General features: G+C 36.3%; 5 protein-coding genes across 5 annotated transcripts in view; 3 read left to right on the top strand and 2 right to left on the bottom strand.

Moving 5' to 3' along the window:
- Window positions 1-896: 896 nt before the first annotated feature.
- Window positions 897-2,777, bottom strand: LOC111811351 (polyol transporter 5-like). Its single transcript, XM_023698159.1, has 3 exons — window positions 2,564-2,777; window positions 2,128-2,474; window positions 897-2,051 (listed from the first exon to the last, which is right to left on the bottom strand). Exons 1-3 carry the CDS (start codon window positions 2,712-2,714, stop codon window positions 1,026-1,028), a joined length of 1,524 nt encoding a protein of 507 aa, XP_023553927.1. The 5' UTR covers window positions 2,715-2,777; the 3' UTR covers window positions 897-1,025.
- Window positions 2,778-4,383: 1,606 nt separating this feature from the next.
- On the top strand, window positions 4,384-12,222 carry LOC111776408 (putative pentatricopeptide repeat-containing protein At3g18840). The gene is made up of 10 exons (XM_023655846.1): window positions 4,384-4,637; window positions 4,758-4,886; window positions 5,773-5,875; window positions 6,119-6,166; window positions 6,882-6,979; window positions 7,088-7,202; window positions 7,295-7,377; window positions 8,001-8,565; window positions 9,223-9,232; window positions 10,075-12,222. The coding sequence occupies exons 1-10, from the start codon at window positions 4,551-4,553 to the stop codon at window positions 12,143-12,145; spliced, it is 3,309 nt and encodes a 1,102-aa protein (XP_023511614.1). The 5' UTR covers window positions 4,384-4,550; the 3' UTR covers window positions 12,146-12,222.
- Window positions 12,223-13,600: 1,378 nt separating this feature from the next.
- On the top strand, window positions 13,601-15,849 carry LOC111811458 (arabinosyltransferase RRA3-like). The gene is made up of 2 exons (XM_023698316.1): window positions 13,601-14,151; window positions 14,483-15,849. The coding sequence occupies exons 1-2, from the start codon at window positions 13,957-13,959 to the stop codon at window positions 15,599-15,601; spliced, it is 1,314 nt and encodes a 437-aa protein (XP_023554084.1). The 5' UTR covers window positions 13,601-13,956; the 3' UTR covers window positions 15,602-15,849.
- A 2,315-nt stretch (window positions 15,850-18,164) lies between these two features.
- LOC111776259 (NEDD8-conjugating enzyme Ubc12-like) lies at window positions 18,165-21,859 on the bottom strand. The gene is made up of 6 exons (XM_023655662.1): window positions 21,668-21,859; window positions 20,542-20,655; window positions 19,478-19,586; window positions 19,048-19,126; window positions 18,852-18,968; window positions 18,165-18,605 (listed from the first exon to the last, which is right to left on the bottom strand). The coding sequence occupies exons 2-6, from the start codon at window positions 20,648-20,650 to the stop codon at window positions 18,468-18,470; spliced, it is 552 nt and encodes a 183-aa protein (XP_023511430.1). The 5' UTR covers window positions 20,651-20,655; window positions 21,668-21,859; the 3' UTR covers window positions 18,165-18,467.
- A 2,751-nt stretch (window positions 21,860-24,610) lies between these two features.
- Window positions 24,611-26,137, top strand: part of LOC111811906 (adenylate isopentenyltransferase 5, chloroplastic-like) — a 2,944-nt gene continuing 1,417 nt past the window's right edge. The window contains exon 1 of the mRNA XM_023698961.1: window positions 24,611-24,733. The gene's annotated coding sequence lies outside the window, so the exon portion shown is untranslated. The remainder of the gene's footprint in view (window positions 24,734-26,137) is intronic.

Raw genomic sequence — 26,137 nt, 5'->3', positions numbered from 1 at the left:
AGAAATATTGGGGACCTCATGCATTATGTGTGCTCATGCATTTGGGGGATACCCCTATTCCATCACGAGGGTACGGACGTGTACATCCAATGGTAGGACAATAATCTTTATGTTTTGCTTAGTGTTGCCCTGACGGGTACTAGTTCTAACGGGTGTCCGGCCTAAAGAGCTCCCAGAGTATGCTCGCCCGACAAGGAAAGTGGCCCAGCGGTGTGCTAACTGACTAGTGAGCCCATACTCACATGTATGAGTTGTGTGTAGAGTATATGGTACACGCCCAAATTACCCGTTAGGACAGTACCGTATGAAAAGAGATTGAAAGGATAGGTCCCGTCATTGCATTCACATATTCTTGCATTTAACCCCTAATGGTGGAGTCACTCACTGAGTATTTCTTCAAATACTCAAGCCATGTGCTACTACATTTTTTAGGTTATGGCAAGACATTCCTATACGGCTGACGACGGCATCGCAACTCGAGACCATGGCACATGCATAGGATAGTGGTATTTATTTTCTTAGACTTAGGTTAGAATAGGATGTTTTTAACTTAAACGCTTATTTATTTTATTTCGGGTCTTTTGTTGTGTTGTTTTAAAGATGTTTTGGAAACACGTAAGTCCATGACTTTGTTTTAAGATAAAGGATATGTTTTATGAAATTTAAATGAAATCTTTCGCATTCAATGTTTAGGATATGTATACAGTAGCGACCTTAAATTAAGTAGAAAATTTTGGGTCGTTACATCGAGAGTGAAATATAAAAGCCTATCAGCTGACATTATCAACGGTGTGATTCGAATGTGGCACATGGAGCATCCTCCATCATCACTTTCTTAAACGTCCCTTTATCTTAACATCGAGAGTTCGGTCTGTTTTATTTTCCTAAAAAACCCTATGTGAATGATATCACAAATGAACCATTATAAGTACGTAGCATGTATATTTGAGAACATCGTATTAAACAATTTTACAATTTTACCCTTCAAACACGAATTTTTTTTAACTCAAAACTAAATAATTATTTTACTCACGGTCGGAGAATTTCCATAGTAAATTACCAAAAAGCCCCTCTACATTTTCCAAATCCATGCCACGTGTCTCCGGGAACACCACGTAAAAAAACGCCCACCCTACCAACGCAATGCCAGCGTAGAGGAAGAACGCGCCACCAATTGTAATAGCACGATACAGGGACAAAAACGTCATTGTCACCACTGCGCCTGATAACCTATTCATGATAAGCCCCACGCTCACACCTCGAGCGCGTAGCTTCAATGGGAAAAACTCCGAGCTGACGTAGCACATGGGACCCATCCCAATTGAGTAAAACGCCACGTCGGATAACACCATTGCAATGCACAGCCCCACCGTCCACGTCATTTGCTCGTCTGACTGTTCGATAATCGTGAGCGTCGTCCCTAAAATAATTAGCGAAATTGTTTTGCCGGCGACGCTCGTCAGAATCAACGGCCGCCGTCCGATCCGGTCGAACAAGAAGGTGGCGATTAAGACAGAGAGTGTCTTGGTCAACCCAACAGCCGCCGTGGCGAGAAGCTTGTGGTCGGAGGACGAGATTCCGGCCTTCTCGAAGATTCTGGGACTGTACAAAACGACGGCGTCCATGCCAGTGGATTCCAGGAAGAAATGGAGACCAACGACGGTTATCATGATGTGGCGGACAGCCGCCGTCGGGTGGAGGAAGAGCTCCTTCCAAACGCCGTTGCCGTGGCTGCTCTGTTTTGGGATTTGAACGACGTCGTTTTCACAACTCGCCGGAATTCCGACAACTTTTTTTATGTCGGCAAGGCGCTGTAGAGATTCTTCTATGGAATCTGAGGTTCTGATGAGGACTTTTTTGGCTTCACCGACACGGCCTTGTAAAATCAACCACCGGGGAGATTCCGGCATTATGAGAATCGCGACGGCAGCCAAGAACACCGACGGAATTAACCCGATTCCGAGCATAAATCGCCACCCCAGATGAACAGGGAGCTTGGAGAATGCGTAATTCGAAATGTATCCCAATAAAATTCCGAAATTAACGAACACCTGTAACAAATCGACAAAAATGGCTTCAAAATAATGAAATCTAGATTGAAAAAAACAGAGGATTCAGAGTAGAAACCTCCGGGAAAGTGGAGAAGCAGCCGCGAGAGGATGCCGGAGAAACCTCGACGGTGTAGACAGAGGCAATCAACGGGGCAAATCCCATGCCGGCGCCGGCGAAGAATCTTCCAAACATCAGAAAGGCGTAATTTGGGGCAAACCCCATGAGAACAGCTCCGACGAAGAGGAACCCAGAAGCCAGAACAATGGTATACCGGCGACCGATCCAATCGGAGGTTCTGCCGGCGGCGGCGGCACCGACAATTGCATAGAGGTTAATAACTCCGACAAGGACCTCCACTTGAACATCAGAGATCTTGAAATCGTCTTTAATGAAGATTACAGCTCCACTCATTACACCTAAATCTGTTTAAACCACCAGAAATTTGCAGAAATTAAGAAGATGAAAATGGAAACGAACGCAAAGCGATGAAAATGGAAGCTAAATTTCTGACCATAACCAACCAACACGGAAGCCATGGAAGCGATGACTGCACAGAGTAAAGCAAAGGAGTTTCTTCTGGGCTTGTGGGGACGACGGAGTGGTTTAATTAAGGGACTCCGGAGGCCGGAAGTTGCAGAAATCTCATCATTCCGGCCGCCCATTCTCGGTGGCGAAATGAATTGTTCAGTGCGAAGGCCGTTGGGTGAGTACTAAACAGACCTGCAACTTTGCCTATGCGAGTAGAGCCTATAAAAACTGTGGACCCCACTCTTCAGTCTGTTATTGTTAATTTTTAAAAAATATAATTTTGTTATATATATATATATATATTATAATAATTGAATACAACTCTTTTTTTGTTTGAATTAGTTATAAAATATAGATATTCGTAATCATCTAATATTTAAAAAATAAAATATATAATATTAATAATCATTTAATACTTAAAAAATATATTAACGAGGAATATATCTTAGTATATATATTCGTAATCATCTCATATTTGAAAAATATAAAATATATTAATTAGAAAATATATCTCAGATTTGATGGTATCTTTATCCTATTTTGAGTAGATATTGGGTTATATATATATATATATATATTTTTTTTTTTTTATTTCATATTTATTTATTCTATAACCGCTTTAGAAAATAATTTTTAACTAATTTTTCAAATTATTACCTTACAAATTTTAATTAAATATTTCAAAAATAAATAAATTGATCACGTAAATTAACATTTTATTTTTATTAAAAACAAAATTTTGAATAAAATTTATTTTTTTAATAAGAATCGTTTGGGTTGAAAAAATTAATAATTGGGTTGAGTGTAAAAATATCTTAAGCTGACACAACTCAACCCCACGATGTTTTTTTAGGATTGTTGGGAGTAAGTCTCAACTAATTTAGGGAATGATCATGAGTGTGAGACGAATACATTTTCATTGATACGAGGCCTTTTGGGAGCCCAAAGCAAAATCATGAGAGTTTATACTCAAAGTATAATATTATACCATGTGATAGTCGTGATTCCTAACAGATTTAAACTACATTTTTAACGTCAATTATTAACAATCTAAGTAATATAAATAAAAATATAGTTTATAGTTTATTGATACTAACCTAATAGCATATCTTAATTAATTAATATTTAACGTCAATTATTGATATTAAGATGCGTAGAAAATAAATAACAAAATAATAAATTTTTTGAAATTATTATGTACATAATTTCAATGAGGTCCCTACCTAAAGTCACAAGTCACCTGCTCTTTATAATACCGAAAGACCCACGTGATTAATTATCCACGACTAATTCCATTAAATTTTGGAAGACGTAGAAATTTCTCTTGATTTGAATTATAATCTTTGTCTCGGGACATTATATTATATTTTTATTTATTAAATATTATTTAAATGTCTTACCTTCTTTCAAATTATAAAATAAAATTTTAATTTTTTAAATAATATTTATGTTTATTTGTTCGTCAAATATATATTTGTGTTCATTTGTTTCTGGTTCTATCGAGATATTAGGAGACCTTAGCCTCGAATAAAGGCAAGGTCGACTCGAATGACTTGACCTCGAGTAGAAGCGGTGGGCCTAACGTCCTCGTTCTCACTGGCACACCGCTCGGTGTCTGGCTCTGATTCCATTTTTAATAGCTTAAGTCCACGGTTAGCAGATATTATCTATTTTGCCTCACGTATTGTCATTCTAACTTTTGAAGGACTATGTTCGAGTACGGGTGAAATCCTGTATAACGTTATATGAACCCTCATCCCACCTTCTATAAGAATTTCGTATAACCCGAACCCGATCGGTTGGAATAGGTCTAAAAACTGACCTAACTTGACCCAAAATTTCTCATTGATCATAGAGTGGTGAGGGTGGATGGTTCGCCTTTGTATCCATCCAGCAGAAGAACTGAATTCAACTTTGGTCTTCGAATTTCACTTTCAGTAGTCCACTGAAAGGTTTGGAGATTGGAAGCCATGGAGAGCAGTGCTCGGAGGCGGATCAATTTGATTCATCGTCACCTTCTTTCGCCGCCATGTGAGTTCAACAACGCTCTTAATCCGGTTAGCATCTCTTCACTCTTACAGTCTCTTTTCCTTCAATATTCAAGCTGTTTTAGAGGCGAGACGTTCTTTTTTTTTTCTCTTTTTTGCGATCTTGATGATATTGTAAGTGTATTTTAGGCGCCAACGAATAGTGGAAACCAATTGGAAATTGGTGTGGCTGAGCCTGTGATTGTTGGAGGTATGGTGCTGGATATTCATGCCATACCATCCATTTCCGCCGTTCCGAGGTCAACTACTCCCGGAAAGGTAATTTACTAATTGCTATTTAAATATGAATTTTTTCAAAGATGGGGAAATCATTTGTGGAGCTTGGAATAGTGTGGCTGTTTGTTGTAGAATATTGTAGATATGAGAAGGAAATTACACCAGCCTATTTTGAATTGGTATATAATTTTTATTAGGGACGTACAGATTTTGAATTGTTATCCAACTATTGTAGACCTCTTATGATATAATGCTTGAAAGTTTTTAACATTAATTGTTGAGGGATCATTAGGTTCCCCTAGAAGAAGCTGGAGCTAATGGTTGCATAAGTCATGACTGTAAGTTGCCTTATATTCGAGTCAGTGAGCTATCTTGTGCTCGTGGAGTTTCATTTTCTCTTATTGTTCTATATAACTAAGGACTCAAACTACTGGAAAACCTGGCACATGGATTTATAGATGAAACGTATTCTTTATTTTAAAATGTTTAACACGCTCGATTTTCGAAGAAAGTAAGAAATATTAGAAATGAATTAGAGGTTGTGTTTTATTGTCTTTCTTAGTGATTATATCTTTAGAATCGTTTATGATATTCTTAATTTTAGCTTCAGTGGGTAACTTCATCTGAAAATTCCGTTTGAAAGATTTAGAGAAATAGTCGCAACTAGGATATGGATGAAAGTATAACGACAAATCTATCCATTTCTGGGTTCAGTCCAGTAAGTAAGATGGCACCGTGACTGCCATAAATCCTCATTTTCATTGGCTTGTTGGTATTTGGTGCTTTTGTTTTCTGGCCAGTGTTCTATATTTTTACAATAAGTTGAGCTCATTGGTCATCTGTATCATCATAATGACAATATTTTCTTAGTGAATCTATTGTTAGTTTCTATATTTCCACTCTTACCTTTGAGAATATGCCTTTTCAGATCAACTATATATTAGGAGGCGTAGCACGGAATGTTGCTGAATGCATGTCAAAGCTTGGGAGCAACCCTTTTATGATTAGTGTGGTGGGACATGACATGGCAGGTTCTTCTCTGATCTTGTATCGTTTTGTTTTTGTACGTCTACTGTGGCATGTGACATTCTAGAGTGGCAGATTGGTTTTTTTCACATTCATGTCTTTCTTGGTTCAATGTAACTCAGATGGATTCACAGTTCATTATTTATGGTCTCCTCCCTCGAATTTTGGAAAATATTTTATACAGATATTACGAAGAAAAAAGACGTTTTACTTTTTTTTTTCTAACTCTTTTTCCTCCCCTGAAATAGGGAATCTCTTGTTTGAGAATTGGAGATTGGCAGGGTTATCAACAGAAGGTAAATCTGTCTATCCATATAATTGCCATCTATACTAGCTAGTATCAGTTAATGAAATATGGTACTTCATTTTATGTTTTTCCAAATTTTCTTCTATTCTGGTGTTCACCATATGTGGTATTATCCCGTAACTGTTGTTTAGTGTTCCAATGTAAACGGTCTTTTGGAGCATTCTATGTGCGTGAGTTGGGATGGAAGTATTTAGACCTTAAATAGAATCTACCTCAAGTTCTGATGAAATATGACAATTTTTATTTCACTTTTGAATTGACTGTTTTTAGAATGTCCCCATAACAATCACGACAACAAATCTGTAGTCAATTGTGGCTTGGATTGTGAATCATTCAGAAGTTACAATCTAGATTTGGTTGTTCCTTTTGAGCAATCTATTAACAACAAATCAGCTGGTAGAACTTAGTAACGTGGTGCAAGTTGCATAAACAGCAATGAGCAATCTGCTTTGAGATCTTTTCTTGAAATGAACTCTTGCATTAGGATATCACTGGCCGCTGAGTGAATTTTACAACTTCCTAACAATAAACCATATTTATCCTTCTGACTTCCTTATCTTTGAATCCTTGATGGAAGTTAATGAAGTGAAAAAAAAAAAAAAGTATCAAACTAGGTTAAAAGAAAATTATTACTTGGTTATTAAACATATACTTGGTGAAGATAGAAATGATACACTTTCTAGAACAATTTCATGTTTGAATAGGCATTCGGAAGCACCAAGACATCAGCACTGCTGTTGTGTGTGCCGTAGTTGATGTCCATGGAGAATTGGCAGCTGCTGTGGCAAGTGTGGAAGCTATTGTAAGTGGATGTTTATAAATGATTTATATTATTACAAGGATTTAGTATTGTGAATCTTGTATAAGATTGATGGTAGTACCACAAGGAACTGAGACTGGCATTACACAGGAAAAATTTCTCACACCTGATTGGATTGAGAAATTCAAGTGCAATATTCGTGCTGCACCAGTGGTTATGGTTGATGCAAATCTAAATCCACTTGCTCTGAAAGTCTCTTGCCAAAGTACTACTCTTTTTCTTTATAGCTTCCTCTGCTCTTCTTTATTGGTCTGTGTTAACGATCTCTGTATATCTTTTCCTGCATCTTTTTCTTAGTTGCTGCCGAGTATGATACTCCAGTGTGGTTTGAGCCTGTGTCAGTTGCTAAATCAAGAAGGGTTGCTTCAGTTGTCAAGTATGTGAGTTCACATCTCCTCATGCAAATATTTTCTCTTAAAGTTTGAGGAGTTTTTCACTTGCGAGAAATTTTTTATTTGTCATTTCTTTCCTTACTGAGGTGGTTCGATTTCCCTGTTTTTTTTTTTCGAATGAAAACGGCGATGAAAAAAATTCTGAGGTGGTTTTGCATTGAGTTGTAACAAAATTCTCACTTGCCTGCTCATATTTGGAGATCAATTGAACTTTAGTTCAGTTTGTCTAAAAGTTAATGAAAAACGGGAAAGGATAAACGATGTTCACAGGTAAATCATTATAGCTTCCTTGTCGTTCGTTCGTTTTCAGGAAAAAAAAAGATCTGAAAATTGGATCTGCCAGTAAATATTATATATATATATATATTTGTCATCAGGGGGATCAGTAGATTCTTAGTCTATTTGCCTTTCCTCTGTCTACAATTTCATTAACATCATGTTTGCATTGTATGAGTTTCTGATGCTTCTTGCAACAATATTTACTTGCCATATTGTTTTCGTAATCTAGAGATTTAGCACTTGATTGTATCTCTCACATTTGAAATTTTTTTCTAATTTACAACCATTTGATTTTCTACATTTTCTTTAATTATAGCTTCTCATTTTTGCAGATAAGTTTCACCTCCCCTAATGAAGATGAACTTATTGCCATGGCCAATGCACTATCTGGTCAAGATTTGTTTTCTCCTATCAAACGAGATAATACCATTACTACTTGTTCAATTGAATCTTTTTTCGAACAACTGAAATCTGCTGTATGGGTTTTGCTTGAGAAAGGTATCAAGGTCGTCATTCTGACCGTTGGTTCTCGTGGCGTATTCATCTGTTCTAAAGGAGGGCCAAGCTTCGTGAAAAAAATTTCAAAAGAAATCAACAAGTATAGTTCCAGCAGCCAACTATTTAGAACCTTAGCTACGAGTTGTCCACCAAACATGTTCTCTGTTTCTCCTGAAACAGAGAAAAACTCTGTTCTTTTTGCAATGCACTTCCCTGCCCTTCCTGCATCAGTAGTGAGGCTTACCGGCTGCGGAGATTGTTTGGTTGGGGGCATGCTTGCTTCTATTTGCGCTGGCTTAAATATCTATCAAAGTACAGCCATTGGAATTGCAGCTGCCAAAGCTGCTGTCGAGACCGAAATCAACGTACCCCATGAATTTCATTCAAACGAAATTGCAGGTACGAGTGTCACTTCACCTTTTGTCAACGATTTTACTATACTAATTTGGTTCATTTAGTTTAGGGTCCATCTGATTACAACCATGCAGTTGAGAAATGTAGCTCCAACTCCGAAGTTTTATTGACAAAACATTAGTTGGTGTATAGAACTTACCGAGACCTTAAATCTTATCCACCTTTACTTTTGAAATAAAAGAGCTCAAATGTAAGATCCCACGTCGGTTGAAGAGGGAAACGAAGCATTCCTTATAAGGGTGTGGAAACCTCTCCTTAGTAGATGCGTTTTAAAAACCTTGAGGGGAAGCCAGAGGACAAGCTGCTAGTAGTGGGCTTGGGCTGTTACAAATGGTATCAAAGCCAGACACCAGGCGGTGTGCGAGCGAGGACACTAAGCTCCAAAGGGAGGTGGATTGTGAGATCCCCCATCGATTGAAGAGTGGAACGAAACATTCCTTGTAACGGTATGGAAACCTCTTCCTAGTAGATGCGTTTTAAAAATCTTGAGGAAAAGCCCAAAGATGACAGTATCGTAGCGGTGGGCTTGAGCTATTACACGAAAGAAGTTAGTTTTTTTTATTTTTTTGGAAAATCAAACTAAAAGATTGGTTGTTTCTTTTAGTATTTACTGCCTGTTTATCTCACCTTTTTGTAATGCAGATGATGCCAGGTTAGTGTACAAAGCAGGCAGAATTGTGTTCCATGGCCCCATGCCCTGAAACATTCGGATTTCAACACAAACACTGTAAACTTTAAATACCATGGTTTTGCTTCAATTGTGAGGGTTGTAGCTGTGATAATGGTTTTCCATTACAAATGAGTTCACAATTTATTTGATCAAATGGAGAACAATATTGGAGTGTAGCCAAAATAACCTTTATAATTTCGGGTTTTTTTTTTTTTATTCATTTACTAAACTTAATAGGTCTTTTTAGTTCAACTACAGACCTGGGAGATTCGAACTTTCGACCGTTGTTAAAAATACACGATTTATGTCAGCTGAATTATGTGTACATTGGTTTAAACTAAGAAGTACGTCAATGCATCTTTAATTTTTAAATTTTATTAGGTAACGTCAACTTAAATATAGTTCAATGGGCGTAGAAAAACTTTAGTATATAACAATTGAGCAATGTAGTTAAATTTCTAGCGTTTTAGTCCTTAAACTTTCATATGCAATGCAAATTTATAATTTTCGTTTTCATATCTAGAAATTTTGTTACCCGTTTATATAATATTTCATAGTAAAGAGATAAATCCGTGTAATTTTAAATTATTAAAACAAAATTGTTATAAATTTTGAAATAAATTATTATAAATTTTAAACGACTACAATTTTACCATTTTAAATTTTAAATATTAAATTAAAATTTAAAATCGAACACAACACAGACAGCTGGAGTATAAAGCGAACACAACACAGACAAACCTTCGTAGCTATGAAGCTTCTAAAGTTGCTGTTTTGTATAGCTTCTTCTTCTTGTTCATCTGCCCAATGAAACCCTGACCCTGATTCAACCTACTGCCCGCTCTTTCAGTTTGGCAGTATATTTATATGCAAATGAAGCATCTGAAACATGGGTTACTATGCCATGTCCAAGCCATCAAATCCGGGTTTACGCCCACCATTTTCACGTCGAATCAACTCATAAGTTTGTATGCGAAACATGGTCTTCTTGGCGATGCCCACAAAGTGTTCGACGAAATGCCTGAACGGAATGTCTTCTCATGGAATGCGATAATTGCAGCGTATATCAAGTCTCAGAACTTGAGAAAAGCGCGGGAATTATTTGACTCTGCTCATTATAGAGATTTGGTTACTTACAACTCAATGTTGTCTGGTTATGTTAGCTCTGATGGGTATGAGGCTCAAGCACTTGGGCTTTTTGTGGAAATGCAAACAGCCCCTGATATGATTAGAATTGATGAGTTTAGTCTTACAATCATGCTTAATTTAACTGCTAAGTTATGTGTGCTGTCTTATGGTAAACAGTTACATACCTTCATGTTGAAGACTGCTAACGATTTAAGCGTTTTTGCTGCTAGTTCCTTAATTGATATGTACTCTAAGTGTGGATGTTTTAAAGAAGCTTGTAGAGTTTATGATGGATGTGGTGAGGTTATTGATTTGGTCTCTAGAAATGCCATGGTAGCAGCTTGTTGTAGAGCAGGGGAGATAGATTTGGCTGTGGATCTTTTCTCGAGGGAACGGGATCGAAATGATGTTGTAGCATGGAACACGATGGTATCGGGTTTTGTTCAGAACGGTTACGACAAAGAGTCATTAAAGTTATTCGTTAATATGGCAGATGAAAATGTTAGGTGGAATGAACACACTTTTGCAAGTGTCTTGAGTGCTTGCTCCAATCTAAAGAGCTTGAAGCTTGGAAAGGAAATCCATGCTTATGTTTTGAAGAATGGGCTGATTGTTAATCCCTTCATTGGCAGTGGCCTTGTTGATGTTTACTGCAAGTGCAATAACATGAGGTATGCCGAGTCGGTTCATTCAGAATTGACAACGCGAAATGTATACTCGATCACTTCAATGATTGTTGGCTATTCTTCTCAAGGTAACATGGTAGAAGCCAGAAAGCTTTTTGATTCCTTGGATGAAAAGAATTCTGTCGTGTGGACTGCTTTATTTACTGAATATGTCAAATCACAGCAATTTGAAGCAGTTTTTGAACTTTTAAGTGAATATAGGAAGGAGGCAGCTGTTCCTGATGTGCTGATTCTTGTCAGTATAATTGGTGCTTGTGCTAGACAAGCTGCTCTGGCTCCCGGGAAGCAGATACACGGTTACATGCTCCGAGCAGGCATCGAATTCGACGTGAAACTAGCCAGTTCATTGGTTGATATGTACTCAAAATGTGGAAGTATCATTTATGCAGAAAGAATTTTCAGAGAAGTTCTTGACAAGGATTCTATTCTTTACAACATTATGATAGCTGGCTATGCTCACCATGGGTGGGAAAATGAAGCAGTTCATCTTTTCAAGGAAATGATGGAAAACGATCTCGAACCAGATGCAATCACTTTCATTGCACTACTTTCTGCGTGTCGACACAGCGGTTTAGTCGAACTAGGTGAGCGTTTTTTCGACTCTATGACTAATGATTACAATATTAGTCCCGAAATCGATCATTATGCTTGTATGATCGATTTGTACGGAAGGGCTAATGAACTAGATAAGGCATTGGCATTCATGAAAAGGATTCCCATAGAGTTAGATGCTGTCATATGGGGAGCATTTCTGAATGCTTGTAGGATCAATGGGAATACTGAACTTGCTAGAGAAGCAGAAGAAGAACTGTTGATGATCGAAGGAGAAAACAGCGCTCGGTACGTGCAGTTAGCAAATGTTTATGCTGCAGAAGGGAATTGGGAGGAGATGGGACGAATAAGGAAGAAGATGAAAGGAAAGGATGTTAAGAAGAATGCTGGTTTTAGTTGGGTTTTTGTGGAAAATAAGTTCCATGTGTTCATTTCTGGTGATAGGTTTCACTTACAAAATGAGGCTATATATTCAACCTTAGCCTCCTTGACTGATGAGTTGCTTGCAGTAGAGGAAGCATTTTATTAATATTAAACTTCAGCTATTAGTGCTATACATCTGCCTTTTCTCGAGGTATTTCTTTGAACAAAACTCTCTTTTTGCTATGAAACTGTGTAGCAAACTCATGCTTTAGTTAAATTTGTGATATTGATTCTTAGGTTAGTTCATAGGTGAAAGATCGATTGACTTACCGAAGTTGGAAGCGTTTTTTTTTTTTCATATATGATCATTTTATGTGATTGTTTTTCAGGTTACGGTCTGAATCTAACCGCTCAAGCCTACCTCTGGTAGATATTATCCTTTTTAGGCTTTCCCTTTCGGATTTTTCCTCGAGGTTTTTAAAATGTGTCTGCTAGGAAGAGGTTGTTTTCCTCTCCAACTGATGTGGGATCTCATAATACACTCCATTTAGAGCCTAGTGTCCTCTCTGACACTCGTTTCCGTCTCCAATCAATGTGGGACCCCTTAATCACCCCTTCTTCGGGGCTCAACGTCCTTGGGATCTCATAATCCACCCCCTTCGGAGCCTAGCGTCCTCGCTGGCACTTGTTCCCCTGTCCAATCGATGACCCTTATAAAGAATGCTTCGTTCTCCTCTCCAACCGATGTGGGATCTCACAATCTACCACCTTCGGGCCCCAGTGTCCTCGCTGGTATTTGTTCCCCTCTCCAATCGATGTGGCCCCTTAATCACCTCTCCTTTGGGGCCCAACGTCCTTGCTGACACATCGTCTGGTGTCCACCTCCCTTCGGGATTTAGCCTCCTCGCTGACATATCGTATGATGTTTGGCTCTGATACCATTTATAACAGTCCAAGCCCACCATTAGCAGATATTGTCCTCTTTTGGCTTTTCCTTTCGGATTTCTCCTCAAGGTTTTTAAAACCCATATGTTAGGGAGAGGTTTCCACACTCTTATAAAGAATGTTTCGTTCCTCTCTCCAACCGATGTGGGATCTCATAATCCACCCTCTTTGAGGCCTAATGTCCTCGCTGGCACTCGTTCCCGTCTTCCATCGATGTGGGACCCCCTAGTCACCTCTCCTTCAGGGCCCAAAGTCCTCGTTGGCACATAGAATACTACAAGGGGATGCGACCAGTCGTCAACTCCTCTTACCTAGATTTTGTATGACCATTCAGCGAAATCACGTATAGGCCTGCCAGACCTGAATCGCCTCATAATGTACTATAAGGGGATGCTACTAGTTGTCAAATTCTTCCGGCCTGAAAAGTCATGCTATTTAAATCTTTGTGTTGTCTTTTGCTTGCATGCCATACAACATTGTTTTCAATCTCTCTTTCTAAAACGATGTGGCCCCGTTTTCTAAAACCTTCTTCTCAAATCGAAGTCAGAGGCTTGAGCACGTAGACAATGCGATCCTAAGTTGGCTTGACTCTCTTGAGAAAATGAGTATAGTAAAAAAGAAAGCGACCCAAAAAATCTCACCTTTAAATTCAAAACATAATTAATATGCATTTTTCAGCCACCTAGCTTGAAAATTCCACCGCTTGTGTTCCTTCCTAATCCCCCCTCATCAATTAATTATACCGTAAACGATGAAAACCAATACTAATCTATGAAACTTTGCTAGCCTCCGTAACTCCTCTACTAAGTCAACTCTGTAGAAGCAGCAGACTTTCAGTTCCTCTGAATCCCAAATCGACCCAAATTTCATAGCACCGATCTGGTGCCTTTTCTTCTTCAGACACTCTTAGATTTCGCTGTTTATGATTCTCAAAATCCTCTGTTCTTGAGTTGAGCTTTCAATTAAGGTTAATCGCCATTTTCGTCCTTCTGGGTCCCTCTGAAACTTTCGATTTGTGCTGAGCGGGAAGCCATGAATGTCCGCAGAGACGGGGCGTTGATGAGAAACCCCTCGCAAGGATCCATTTTCTGCAAATCGAAGGTCGGGACTGCCATATTTATCGGCGTCCTTTTTGGATTCGTTTTTGCGTTCTTGTTCCCTGCTGGGATCTTCAAATCGAGCGCTCTCTCAGTTCGTGATTCTCGTTCCGTCAAATTCATAACCCAGGTTTTTGTTTACACTTGCCCTGTTTTCTTTCCCTCTTCATTACGCTTCTCGATTTGAGCCTCTTGTTGAATGTTCATATGTGCTTCATTCTGTAATTGTTTTGCTTTATTTGATGATCCATCATATGCTGAAATCAATGATTCTTATGGGATGATAACCAGATTATTCGAATGTGTTAACATAAGTCTTTTATGCTTCTCTGGTTCTCTGGTGTTCATAATTATGAATTCATATGCTAATGCTATAGATTATGATACCATGAGTTTGTTGTAGAATTATAGCCAATATTGGCATGATCTAGTAGTAATTTGATAAACTGGTTGTGCACTAGGCCGATTCGAATTCGTGCGATTCATCTGAACGAATCGACATGTTAAAATCCGAGTTTATATCAGCATCTGAGAAGAATGCTCAGCTGGAGAAACAGATCAGGGAATTAACGGAGAAGCTTAAGTTAGCTGAGCAAGGTAAAGATCATGCACAGAAGCAAGTTCTTGCTTTAGGTAAACAGTCGAAAGCCGGGCCATTCGGAACGGTTAAAGCTGTAAGAACAAATCCACCAGTTATCCCTGATCAGTCTGTCAATCCAAGATTAGCAAATATATTGGAGAAAGTTGCTGTTAATCGAGAGCTTATAGTCGCGGTAGCGAATTCAAACGTGAAGGTGATGTTGGAACTATGGTTTACTACCATCAAGAAAGCAGGAATACCTAATTATCTTGTGGTTGCTTTGGATGATGAAATTGTTCAATTCTGTAAAACAAATGATGTTCCAGTTTATAAAAGAGACCCTGATGAAAAAGTTGATTCAATTGGAAGAACAGGAGGGAACCATGCCGTTTCGGGGACGAAATTCAGCATTTTGAGGGAGTTTCTGCAGTTAGGATATGGTGTTTTACTATCTGATGTCGATATTGTTTACTTGCAAAATCCTTTCAATCATCTTTATCGGGATTCGGATGTCGAATCCATGACCGATGGTCATGACAATGCAACTGCTTATGGATACAACCATGTCTTTGAGGAACCTGCAATGGGTTGGGCTCGATTCGCGCACACAATGCGAATCTGGGTTTATAACTCAGGCTTCTTCTATATTCGACCAACTGTTCCTGCAATTGAGCTTTTAGATCGTGTGGCTAAACGTCTTTCTCAAGAACGTAACTCATGGGACCAGGCTGTTTTCAATGAGGAACTGTTTTTCCCTTCGCATTCGAACTACGAGGGGCTTTACGCTTCGAGAAGAACTATGGATTTCTATCTTTTTATGAATAGCAAGGTTCTATTCAAGACTGTAAGGAAGGATGATAATCTGAAAAAGTTAAAGCCAGTCATTGTTCATGTGAATTACCATCCCGATAAGTTTCCTCGAATGAAAGCCGTGGTCGACTTCTACGTCAACGGGAAGCAGGATGCTCTGAACCCGTTCCCTGACGGCTCGGATTGGTAAACTTCTTTATTTATGTTCTGCAATTCACAGCATTTTACTTGGACAAAACCTTGGCTCCACAAGAGAGGAGCATGTTCTTTTCTAATCACAGTGATTATTGTTGGCTTCACGTAGTTTTTCTTATGCTTTATTTGATAAAAGAAGGAAAAAGGGAAAGAATTACTCTTTAAAAGGTTTTTGTCAGTGTTGCCACAGAATGAACAATGAATGATAGACTGTTATGGCTCAATTCCTTTGCCATTGGTGTTGTTCATAGTTTCATGGAAGGTCTGAATCTTGATGAGCTCTTTTTGTTGCAGGGTCACTCGTTTAGCATATTGAAAATATTACAAGTTCTTAAAGGAGGAAATATTATAAGGTTATGTATGGTAAAATGGATACTCTTTGGACATTTTAGTTGCTACTTTTAACGTGCGTTCTTATATTATATCATATCTATCATATCAGCTTCATCGTTGTGAGATTCCACATTGATTTGGAGAGAGGAACGAAGCATTCCTTATAAGGATGCGGAAATTTCTCCCTGATAGACGCCTTTTAAAAACCTTGAGGGAAAACCCAAAGAGGACAATATCTGATAGTGTTAAGTTTTGGCTGCTACAAATGGTATTAGAGCCTAACATGGGGTGGCGTGCTAGTACGAATGTTGGGTCCTCGACGGATGTGGATTGTGAGATCCCTCATTAGTTGGCGAGGGGAACAAAGCATATTCTTTAAAAAGGGAATGTAAACCTCTCCCTAGCCGACATATTTTAAAAACCTAGAGAGAAATTTTGTAAAGGAAAGTTCAAAAAGGACAATATTTGCTAACATTGAATAATATGATTTTAATTTGGTTTTATATATTTATATGCCCTTTCAGAAAATCTTTTAAAATATTAGCACTCCACAAATTGCCAATTTATCTGCATCAAATTCATAAATAAAACCATATTTTTATTAAGATCCACTGAAATTCAAATAATAATAATAATAAATAAATAAATAAATAATTGTAGGTCCTAAATCAACCAAAATATGTTGTCACTTATTTTACAATATTTAGAACAACCACATTAAAATAGTTGACAGAATCATAAAAATTAAATTAAAAAAAATTAAATTAAAAAAAATTATAAGAAAACCATCCTAAAAGAAAAGTTTAATCTTTTATAATTAAGATATGTTAAGGGAATATTCTCTACAACCATTTTTTCGGAGTTTTATGTTAATGATTTCATCTTGACTCTCCTGTTCCTGTTAATGATTTCATCTTGACTCTCCTGATTATGCTTATAAATTGACTAACGGTTTTTGTTAATGATTTCATCTTGACTCTCCTGATTATGTTTTGTTAATGATTTCATCTTGACTCTCCTGATTATGTTTATGAATTGACTAACGTTTTTCGAGTCAAATAGCTGGACTACCATAAAAGAACCTTGATTGATGAGTCAAATAGCTGGACTACCATAAAAGAACCTTGATTGATTCCTATTGTACTCATTTACTATACTGAAACTCCTAGAGATCCGGAGCCCATCATTAGAATGTGCTTGATGGTTTCACTTTTTGTTGATTGAAGGCGGTAGGTGAGCAAGTCGGGTCAATATTGTTAGCCAGCATCTGTCGAGCCATAGCATAGGGATCGACCTCCAAAATTTTCATCAGCACCGACACAAATGAACCAGAGAGGATAACGTCTAACCATTCCTTTATTCAAAAGGGGGAAAAAATTGATGAAATTCTTTAGAACAGCAAGGCAGTCAAACTGTCAAATGGAAGAGCGACAGAGTTTCCTTTCAAAGCTTCCATCTTTTAATTAACTGCCAAATTCTCAACACATTCTTTGCTTTTTTCTCCTCTTCTTCCTCATTCCATTTCATTTTCTTGTTGGGATTTCTGATTCATCTCTGTTCTCTTCTCCTTCTCGTCCAGTTTTCCGGCGCCCATTTTCCGGTCTCCGGCGCTCTGTTTGGTCGGAAAAAAGAACGCTCCCCAAGGCTCTCAAGACTTCCAACTGTTCCACATGACTCAAATTTCCAAGGATACGACATCGAGAAGAAGCGAGTACAAACTACTTTCGGTTGCTTCACATCAATCGGAAGTCTCAACGTCTTCATTGTTTCTTCACTCCCATGATAATAGCTGCCTGCCACCATGGGAGCTAAAAGGGTCGAAAAGTCGGTCAATGAACGAATGTTGACAACGCTCCATCGCTTCTTTGCTGCCATTTTTTCGATCCAGGTGAGAGATTTCACCTCTTCTTGGCACAGAAGATTTTGCAGGTACAACGTTTGTTTCTGTTGAGTTTGAACCTAATAGGCAGTTTAGTTCATATGCTTCCTCCTCTACTTTTCATACTTTCATTACTACTTTTACCACAGCTCAAAGTTGAAATTTGATCATATCATGCTAAATTAAAAGGCATTGTATCATTAAAATGATAAAATCTTTCCAATCTTGTGATGATCACAAAATGTGAAACTAACAAAGGTTTTATGAACTCGAAATATATAAGGAATTAAATCATTATGATTCAACAATTCAGTAAATTTACATTCATAATAAAGAAAAGAAGGGAGGCTCCAAAAACATACCTTATACTTTCAACTTATACTTTCAACTGATAGAAAAAGAGCAATCTGTCTTTTCAAGATAAATTAGAGGAAATACATACACAGAGATAAGTGTTTCAGTTTCCAGTCCAACTTCCATGGAAACCAATACTGCAAACACACAACAAAGTTCACAAAGGATTTCGTGTTGCGTCGGTGATCAGACAGTACTCAACACATTAGACATTACCTTACCAGAGAAGTTCGAAGACCTCGTCGAGCCCATGTTTCGAATGATGTATCTGGTGACTTTACAATTCACGTAGAGTCTACATGCAACGCGTGAAGTATGTCTGTCCCACATATCCCCCAGCCATGGCTCTTCTCACGTTGGATTCGAACGTCTTCGGGTTATCCCTTAACACAGCTGCAGCATCGTGGTTGAGGGGGTCTTCATGATTTGGTTGCTGCAATAATAGAAAATATAAAATGTGATTAAAAGAACCCCACTGAGATTCTAACTCTATTCAGTTCCTTAAATTTATGCGCCTATTTCCATTTTGATTTCTTAAAAGCATTTGGAGTTTTTTATTTTGGGTCCTAAACTTCACATAAAGAACCATTCCAGTCGTATGAGTGTGATTAAATGTTAACACAGATAAATGTTTGAATGTTTGAAGTAGTAAGTTCGACATCGGTGCAATCGTAAATACCGTGAAAAGATGAAATAATCCGTATATTATAGTGTTGATATTCAGAACGGGCTTCCAGTCCTCTCTTAAAATGTTGAGACAAACATTTCCTTCCAAGTCAATATTAGGATGATACACCTGCAAGTCAAATGTGTTCAGCTACTTCCAAAATATTAAAAAGAAAACACAAATTAATCAACAAGATCAGCATCGTTACCTTTGTCTTGCACTTCACTTTCGGTGGCTCGTGAGGGTACACAGGGGAAACTTGGAAAGAGAAGAGAAACGTGCCGCCTCTGTTAACATGAAATCATATTAAGTTCATAACCGAGGAACAGCTACTGGGTGGGGGGGAGGAACAGACATCTTAACCAAGAAATGGTGATTAAAACATGAAGAAAAGCAGTGTTTCAATACACAGCATATATACAGTTGAACCAAGTCCAATGCAAAGTTCCATTGAAGCATCATTGATACAAATGATATGAAATCCATGCATATATATCTTCAGCTCCTAATATTTCAAGTGATAAGACGCATCATGCACATCTGAGATTCGGGAATTGTGACGTGAACACGTGCATTTCATCTTGAGAAGAACATATTGCAACTAAACTGAAAAACAATGCCTACAAGAGACTACTTACAGATAATATCCTTCATCAGGCTGAATAGTGACCTCAAAGTTCATCAAGTCATCCTTGCCGTTAGGAAACGATATACAACACGTTTTTGGTAGGTTCAATTCACTGATATCTACAATTAAAAATCAAATAATGCCTTGAACTCCAGGTATGAGACCAAATAAAACGAGTATATAGCCATATTACACCACAGTGAATAGAAAAATTAACTGATGTTCATATCATATTTATATCACTTGCATAGCTCAGCAAATAAAGCAAAACACAAGAAGATAAAAAGCCTCTTGCGGTCAAAGCCACACAGATTATAAAAGCTATTCTAGTTGACCTTGATACATAAACTACTAGAGTGTGCGCCAAGAGTAAGCTCATCGCTTCGCGGTCGAAGCTTGGGAATGTGATTTTGGGAAAATGTAAAATAATACAACCTCTTTTTAGAGTTTGATACGAACACTAAGCCAAACAGTCTAAACAGCCGGGAAAAAGATTTGTGCTTTTTTCCAAGTTCTCATTCTGGTAATCATTGTAGGCATTTATCAAAAGGATCTCTTCTATGTTCTACGAGAGCCCTTCTAGGCTAGGGGGCACTTGGCAACTCACTCGTGGGGCTGCACTCCCTTTGAGGTAAGAACAGTTCCTTTTGATTAGTCCATTCATTCCTGCCCTTCATTCAATGGATCGCTTAGCTCTATTTCTCAGTCAATCCCCTTTCTTGGTTCATCTGATCGATCGAATTTACCTTTAGACAGTGGGCCCAGCCACCAGAATTTCAACTTCATCACGTCACAATAGCTAATTCCAGACTGATAAGTGACTTAACAATAAAGTTCGAGCAGAAAGAGGAATGCAATATCATATGTGAAATCTAAAAAATCCATAACACTAAACTGATCTGAACCTTAATTAAGACAATGGATGCTAATAAATACAACAAACCAAATGGGTTTCCGTAAAAAGCTCTAGAAAAAGAATGACTACGATCGACAATCTACAAACCACAGAATCATGGCTTCAAGTTCATCAGTTCTTCATCAAAGATGTAAATGAAAAAGAAGTAAAATGGTAACCTTTTTGAAGGCGCAATTCTCCTGCACTTTGCTTCTTGCCAGGAGGTTTTCCATTGGCATTCTGTGCAATCTCTCTCTGCTTTTCCTTCACTTTAAAAAGCTTAATCATTGTTCCTGAAGAGTACCGTAAAAATAGAACATCAAATTCGCAGCACTGCCAGATCAAAGTATTGCAAAAAGATTGTTTTTTTCGAAATGTAGAACGAACGAATGACTAATCCCAATCAAATTATAACAACGAAGATGACGAAACGTTTTTCCTTGGAAACAGAGCTCTTTTATCCGCGGAATTAGACCCTCGGAACCACATATTGGATTACTCCATTGCAGCACGAAGCCCCTCATTGCGATTTCAGAGCAGTAAATTTAAATAGCAAAGACAGTACAGGCTTAATGCCATTAAAGTCAACTGTGCCATATAACAACACCACGAATGAAATAAAATCAAATCATAACACAGCAGATGATGAAAACGTATCTCCTGCTGCAATTTCAAACACGGTAAATTGAAAGAACAAAGACTGAACACCATAGATGAAGCAAAATCTGAATTCCTAAATAAATGAGAATATTACACTAACAATTGCTATAATAATATCCAATGAAACCCCAAACTTCCTTGGAGAAGTTTCCTCGCATTTTCAAGCCACATGTATTCCCAATACATCGTTTACATAATCATCCAACCAAGAATCAACTGGATCACAATATATAGCTGATAAGATAGTAAATACTAGATATCCAGCTCCATATGCCAGCAAACGCAGGAACCAAAAGGTAGAACTAAAGATTTTTTTAAAAAAAACTCGTTTATAACTTTGCAATCGGCAAATAGACAACGCAAAAGACTCACGGGATCAAAAAACAATTAAAACAAACAGCACGATAATCCATAAAACATCAAACAAAAACCGTAGCAATTAGGATCTCATCAAAACGCGGCAACACCTATGATTCAAGCCGTAATCAAGATTAGATTCATTCGACAAGCATAAAAACGAACACAAAATCAATGAAGCTTGAATCCTGGATCAATCAATCAATCAATCAATCAAGCTTAAGAAAACAAAGAGGACGCGATCGCAGCAGAAAGAACCAAAAGAACAGATTGGAGATGGAGACTTGCCTGGATTCGAAGGACTTGCAAACGAATTCTTGAGAGGATGAAGGTGAAGATGAAGCTCTGGAAGAAAGCGAGAGAGAAAGAAAGAGGGAGGAGCGATGGATGGTTGGTTCAGAACTCTCTCTTCTTTCTCTCTGTCGTACGTTCCGCAGGGCCAAATTCGGATCCCTTCGCTTTCGAGCTTCGACTGCGGACCGGCGTCATCCACATCAAAGACTCACTCCACCTTCATTCCTACAAACCAATCAAACTCCGCCACGTAGGCACTGTGAGTGACAGCTCGGTCGACTTACTGACCCACTGTGCCGTTTCTGTGAAGGAGGGACCACAGAAACGGAAGCTATCTCCTGCTTCCCGTCTCATCTTTGTGATTTTACACCCGCATCATTATTGTTATTTCATTATATTTTTTTTTTCTACATTTTTATATTTATTAAATAAAAAAAATTAAACTTTTAGATTTAAATTAGAAATAAACTAAATTTTACATTTTTAAAAAAAATAATATATCTAAAACCTATTAGATACAAGATGGAAAGTCGGTGAATCCGATATGACATTATTAAAATTATTTTATTAATACAAAATTGAAAATTTTAATTAATTATAAACGATAATTCGAGCGTTAAAATAATATTAAAATAATTTTATTTTTATATATATGGCAAGAAATCATTTAATTTTAAGTATGACCTACCTGCCTTCTATGAGAAATATTTATTTATATTTTATTTTATTTTATAACTTATATATAATTATTAATTTTTTTATGACAAATAAGGAAAGAATTATTAATTTTACGAATACCAAGAAGGATAAGTATATATAGTTGACCTCATAAAAAAACTGAAAAAAAATGTATTTAATATTAATAATAAGAAAAAAAATAAAACTATAATAAAATACTTTAATTCCATTATTAAAAAAAAATAATTATTATATTATTAATTTTAAAACTAAAATAAATAAATAAAAATTAAGAAAAAAATGATTTGACATGTTTAAGTTTTAGACATATATTCTCGCTTTAATTATAATGAGAATTTAAATTTTAAAAAAATTAATATATATAATTTGATCGTTGTCGAAAACTAAATTAATTTTTAATTAAAATATAACTTTAAATCCACACGACGTCGTTTGGATCAAATGAGGATGAAGATGAAAAAAAGGTATGATTGTATTTATTTTTTCTCTAACTAAATAAAATATTAAAATTTTCAATTATGACAAATATGATTAATAGAAATAGAAATTATGATAAATTTTGATAACTAAATATGATTAAATTATAGGACGGTTTTTTAATTGATGTAAAGAGTGAACTATCGTTCGATAACTAAGTTGACGTAAATCATTTTTTTCGTTATAGCGCATGAAAATTTTATCCTTATACCAATTTGAGAAATTAATTAGAATTCTAACGACTTCGTTACTGTTCTTGTAGTCGGTTTTAATTTTGATCATGTTATGGATAATTTTGGATCCGAAGAAATGACGTGAGCAAAAGTAGGATCGACCTCGAAGCAACTGAGCCATTAGAAGAAGAAGATTATGCCTTGGCCTAATCTTAGCTCTCTCGAGCTGCCCCCAACCTAGGGTATTTATGTTCAACTCGGTTCGGTTCTACTATTAACCTAGTTCACGAGGGAAACATGAACCTCCTATACATGCATTGTTGTAACTCGAAGAGAGGTAACAACACTCTCCTACTCTAAGCTCTTAATTATTGGGTTTTTCTCTCCCTCTGACTCGGGTATCGAAGTGTGTGTGACAAGTATCACATTGGCATGCATTTTTCTTGTCTTGATGTCTATGCTCTTCCTCCAAACAAATTTGTTGTTGTCGTCATATCAAAGTTAGGATCGTTATCTACTAAGAACTTGTGATTGAACACCACCTCAGTCTCGGTCTCATCTCTAAGAGGGGTGATCGAGGAAAAACTAGAAGAGAGCTAGAGAGGCGGGTAACCAAAATAGATTGCACTTTAACTAAATTTTTTGGAAATACTGGACAAGTAGAACCCACCGACAAAGTCGGGAGGTGCTACTTGCACAATCCCAACAAAAGAAAAGCTCGATTGGTCGAGAATATACCCAAAAAAAAAAACTAATTTTAATGCTCAAAAACAAAAGGAAAAGTTGACGGAGCGTTCGAAAGAAGCAGCATGAGATTGCACGCAGCAAGGCTAACTAAATAGAAGATCTGAAATCAGTGATACATACTGTGTCGAGGAGTCCCAATTAGGGTTGAGGCAAGACCAAAACTTCGGGTAAAAAAAAGGGTAAGGATACAATCGCAACAGATTCGTTTAAGTATTACCGAGAAACACCAAAAACAAGTCTTGGTCGGGGCCACGTATAAGACAAAAAAAAATTCTCCCTAACAAGAAAAAAAAATGTCTAGAAAGCAAAAATAGCAAAAGGGTTTGATCTCGAGATTACCTGCTACAAATCACTCTCATTTACCCTAATGAAACGTGTCGTACATGCTCCCAGCCCTAGATATCCATATTTAGCAAGGATTAGTTCACATATCAACACAATCCATAAAAGGAACGGATAGAACTCTAGATTAATACAACAACGATAACTATACGTGTCGCATTTACTATGTAATTTAAATTTTGGAAATAAGGATAAGATTTAAACTATAGGGTAAAACAAAATATATGAAACAAGTGTCGCATTTACTATGTTGCCATATATATATAGATATTTCTCAAGAAATTAAATGTTTTCAGCACAAAATGTTGAATTAAGGTGCAATGATCAATGAATTAGGAGAGAAAAACATTTTTTATATATATATATTTGTTAAGTAATTCAGATTTTTGTTTAGAATCCAATGTGGATTATAATTTTAATAAAAAAAAAAAATAATAATAATAATAATTGTTATTTAAAGTGGAAGGGTGACGGTGAGTTCTTCATAAATTCCCAAAAGATCTCTTTTTTCAGGTCTCTCTCTTCTTTCTTTCTCGTGTTATTTTGAATATTCCTCGTCGGGTTTGGATCGTGATTCTGCACGAGCTTACTTGCGTAAATCGTTGATTATAGGCTGATCTCGGTAAAAAATCATTCTAAACAGCTTTCAACGAGATTCGGTTTCTATGCTTTTTAATATCTGAGTTGAATAGTTTACTTTTAACTTATTTTTTTTCGATATTCTTTGATGGGTCTCGACCGTGATCCCGCACGAGCTTACTTCATCTCCCTCTTCTCTACTATATCCAACAACTTGCTTATTTCTCGTGTTTTTTCAATATTCTTTCATGGGTCTCGGTCGTAATCCCACACGAGCTTACTTGCTCGAATTGTTGCTTATGGGCATGTCTAGAATGATCGAGACACGAGCTTTTCTTACATTTCCTTGCTTTTGTTCATGTGATCTCTGAGTTCTCGAACTATTACAAAGTTCAGAGTATCATGACATCTCAGTCTGTCTTAGATTAATGCATATTAAGATTTTAAATTTCTTTCCTAATTTGCATCACTTTATCAAAATTATTTAGAATTAAAAAATTTACACGGCAGTTAATGATAATTAATATCTTATTAATATGGTTATATTTAATGTTATTTGGAAATAATTTTTGGCAATGCAATTTATGACGTCATAGAATTTGACTTTGGTTATATTTTTGTTGTTATTCATCACTCATTTTTAGTTTTTTTCTTTTTTCATTCATGCACGTGTTTGATTTCTGTTACATGCATGCATGAAACATTAATGCCACTAACTTTTGTAATTAAATCTTTCCATAAATAAGAATATTCGAAACTATTTTATCTCATAAAAAATATATTCCTTTTTTTAAATTTTAATACTATTTTTAAACTTTAAAAAATATTATTCTCGTTAATTTCGAATATAAATCATTAATAGTCTGTATCAAAAATATTTTTGAATTTTGAAAAATAATATTCACTTCAAAAATATTTTTAATATTTTTTAACCTTAAAATTTTAAAGGTATTTTTTAAATTTATTTTTAAAATATTAGGGTATTAATGAAAATTTGAAAATTTAAACGTATTTTTTTTAAAAAAAAAAATTGGAATTTCTCGAATATTTTTTTTAGACAAATATAAATTTTAGAAATATTTTTATTAATTTAAGTTTTGTTATTAGTTTTTTAAAGAATAATTATATAATATAATATATATATATATATATATTCAGGTGCTTCCTTTATATTATATGGTTGTATGTATTATTTAATTATTTATCATATGTCTTATTTTTTTAATATAATATGAAAAATAAACATAGATTTTTTCAAACAGTTTTGTAAATTTAAAATACCACAAATTTACTTTCTTTTTTCTTAATTTTTAACCTATTGTTTTAATTATAAAATATTTTAATTTATGTTCGATTTAAATTTTCAATATAAAAATATATTATCGAATAAAATGATTTTTAGATTATTCGAATAAAATAGTACAAATTGATTAATAATAATTGAGTG

Source organism: Cucurbita pepo, chromosome LG15 (genome assembly GCF_002806865.2).
Source record: "Cucurbita pepo subsp. pepo cultivar mu-cu-16 chromosome LG15, ASM280686v2, whole genome shotgun sequence".
Taxonomy (NCBI): Eukaryota; Viridiplantae; Streptophyta; class Magnoliopsida; order Cucurbitales; family Cucurbitaceae; genus Cucurbita; species Cucurbita pepo.
Note: the sequence above shows the minus strand (reverse complement) of the source record. Positions and strands in the feature narration are given on the sequence as shown.

What these genes read in the sequence shown, in the direction of transcription:
- LOC111811351 (XM_023698159.1), bottom strand. Translation starts at nt 2,714, where the DNA reads ATGGGCGGCCGGAATGATGAGATTTCTGCAACTTCCGGCCTCCGGAGT. An exon ending in TTCCGTGTTGGTTGGTTATG is followed by an intron (nt 2,475 to 2,563) that starts GTCAGAAATTTA and finishes TGGTTTAAACAG; the next exon opens with ATTTAGGTGTAATGAGTGGA. An exon ending in GCTTCTCCACTTTCCCGGAG is followed by an intron (nt 2,052 to 2,127) that starts GTTTCTACTCTG and finishes GATTTGTTACAG; the next exon opens with GTGTTCGTTAATTTCGGAAT.
- LOC111776408 (XM_023655846.1), top strand. Translation starts at nt 4,551, where the DNA reads ATGGAGAGCAGTGCTCGGAGGCGGATCAATTTGATTCATCGTCACCTT. An exon ending in TCAACAACGCTCTTAATCCG is followed by an intron (nt 4,638 to 4,757) that starts GTTAGCATCTCT and finishes AGTGTATTTTAG; the next exon opens with GCGCCAACGAATAGTGGAAA. An exon ending in GGTCAACTACTCCCGGAAAG is followed by an intron (nt 4,887 to 5,772) that starts GTAATTTACTAA and finishes ATGCCTTTTCAG; the next exon opens with ATCAACTATATATTAGGAGG.
- LOC111811458 (XM_023698316.1), top strand. Translation starts at nt 13,957, where the DNA reads ATGAATGTCCGCAGAGACGGGGCGTTGATGAGAAACCCCTCGCAAGGA. An exon ending in CCGTCAAATTCATAACCCAG is followed by an intron (nt 14,152 to 14,482) that starts GTTTTTGTTTAC and finishes GTTGTGCACTAG; the next exon opens with GCCGATTCGAATTCGTGCGA.
- LOC111776259 (XM_023655662.1), bottom strand. Translation starts at nt 20,650, where the DNA reads ATGATTAAGCTTTTTAAAGTGAAGGAAAAGCAGAGAGAGATTGCACAG. An exon ending in CCTGATGAAGGATATTATCT is followed by an intron (nt 19,127 to 19,477) that starts GTAAGTAGTCTC and finishes TCATGTTAACAG; the next exon opens with AGGCGGCACGTTTCTCTTCT. An exon ending in GATTATTTCATCTTTTCACG is followed by an intron (nt 18,606 to 18,851) that starts GTATTTACGATT and finishes CTATTATTGCAG; the next exon opens with CAACCAAATCATGAAGACCC.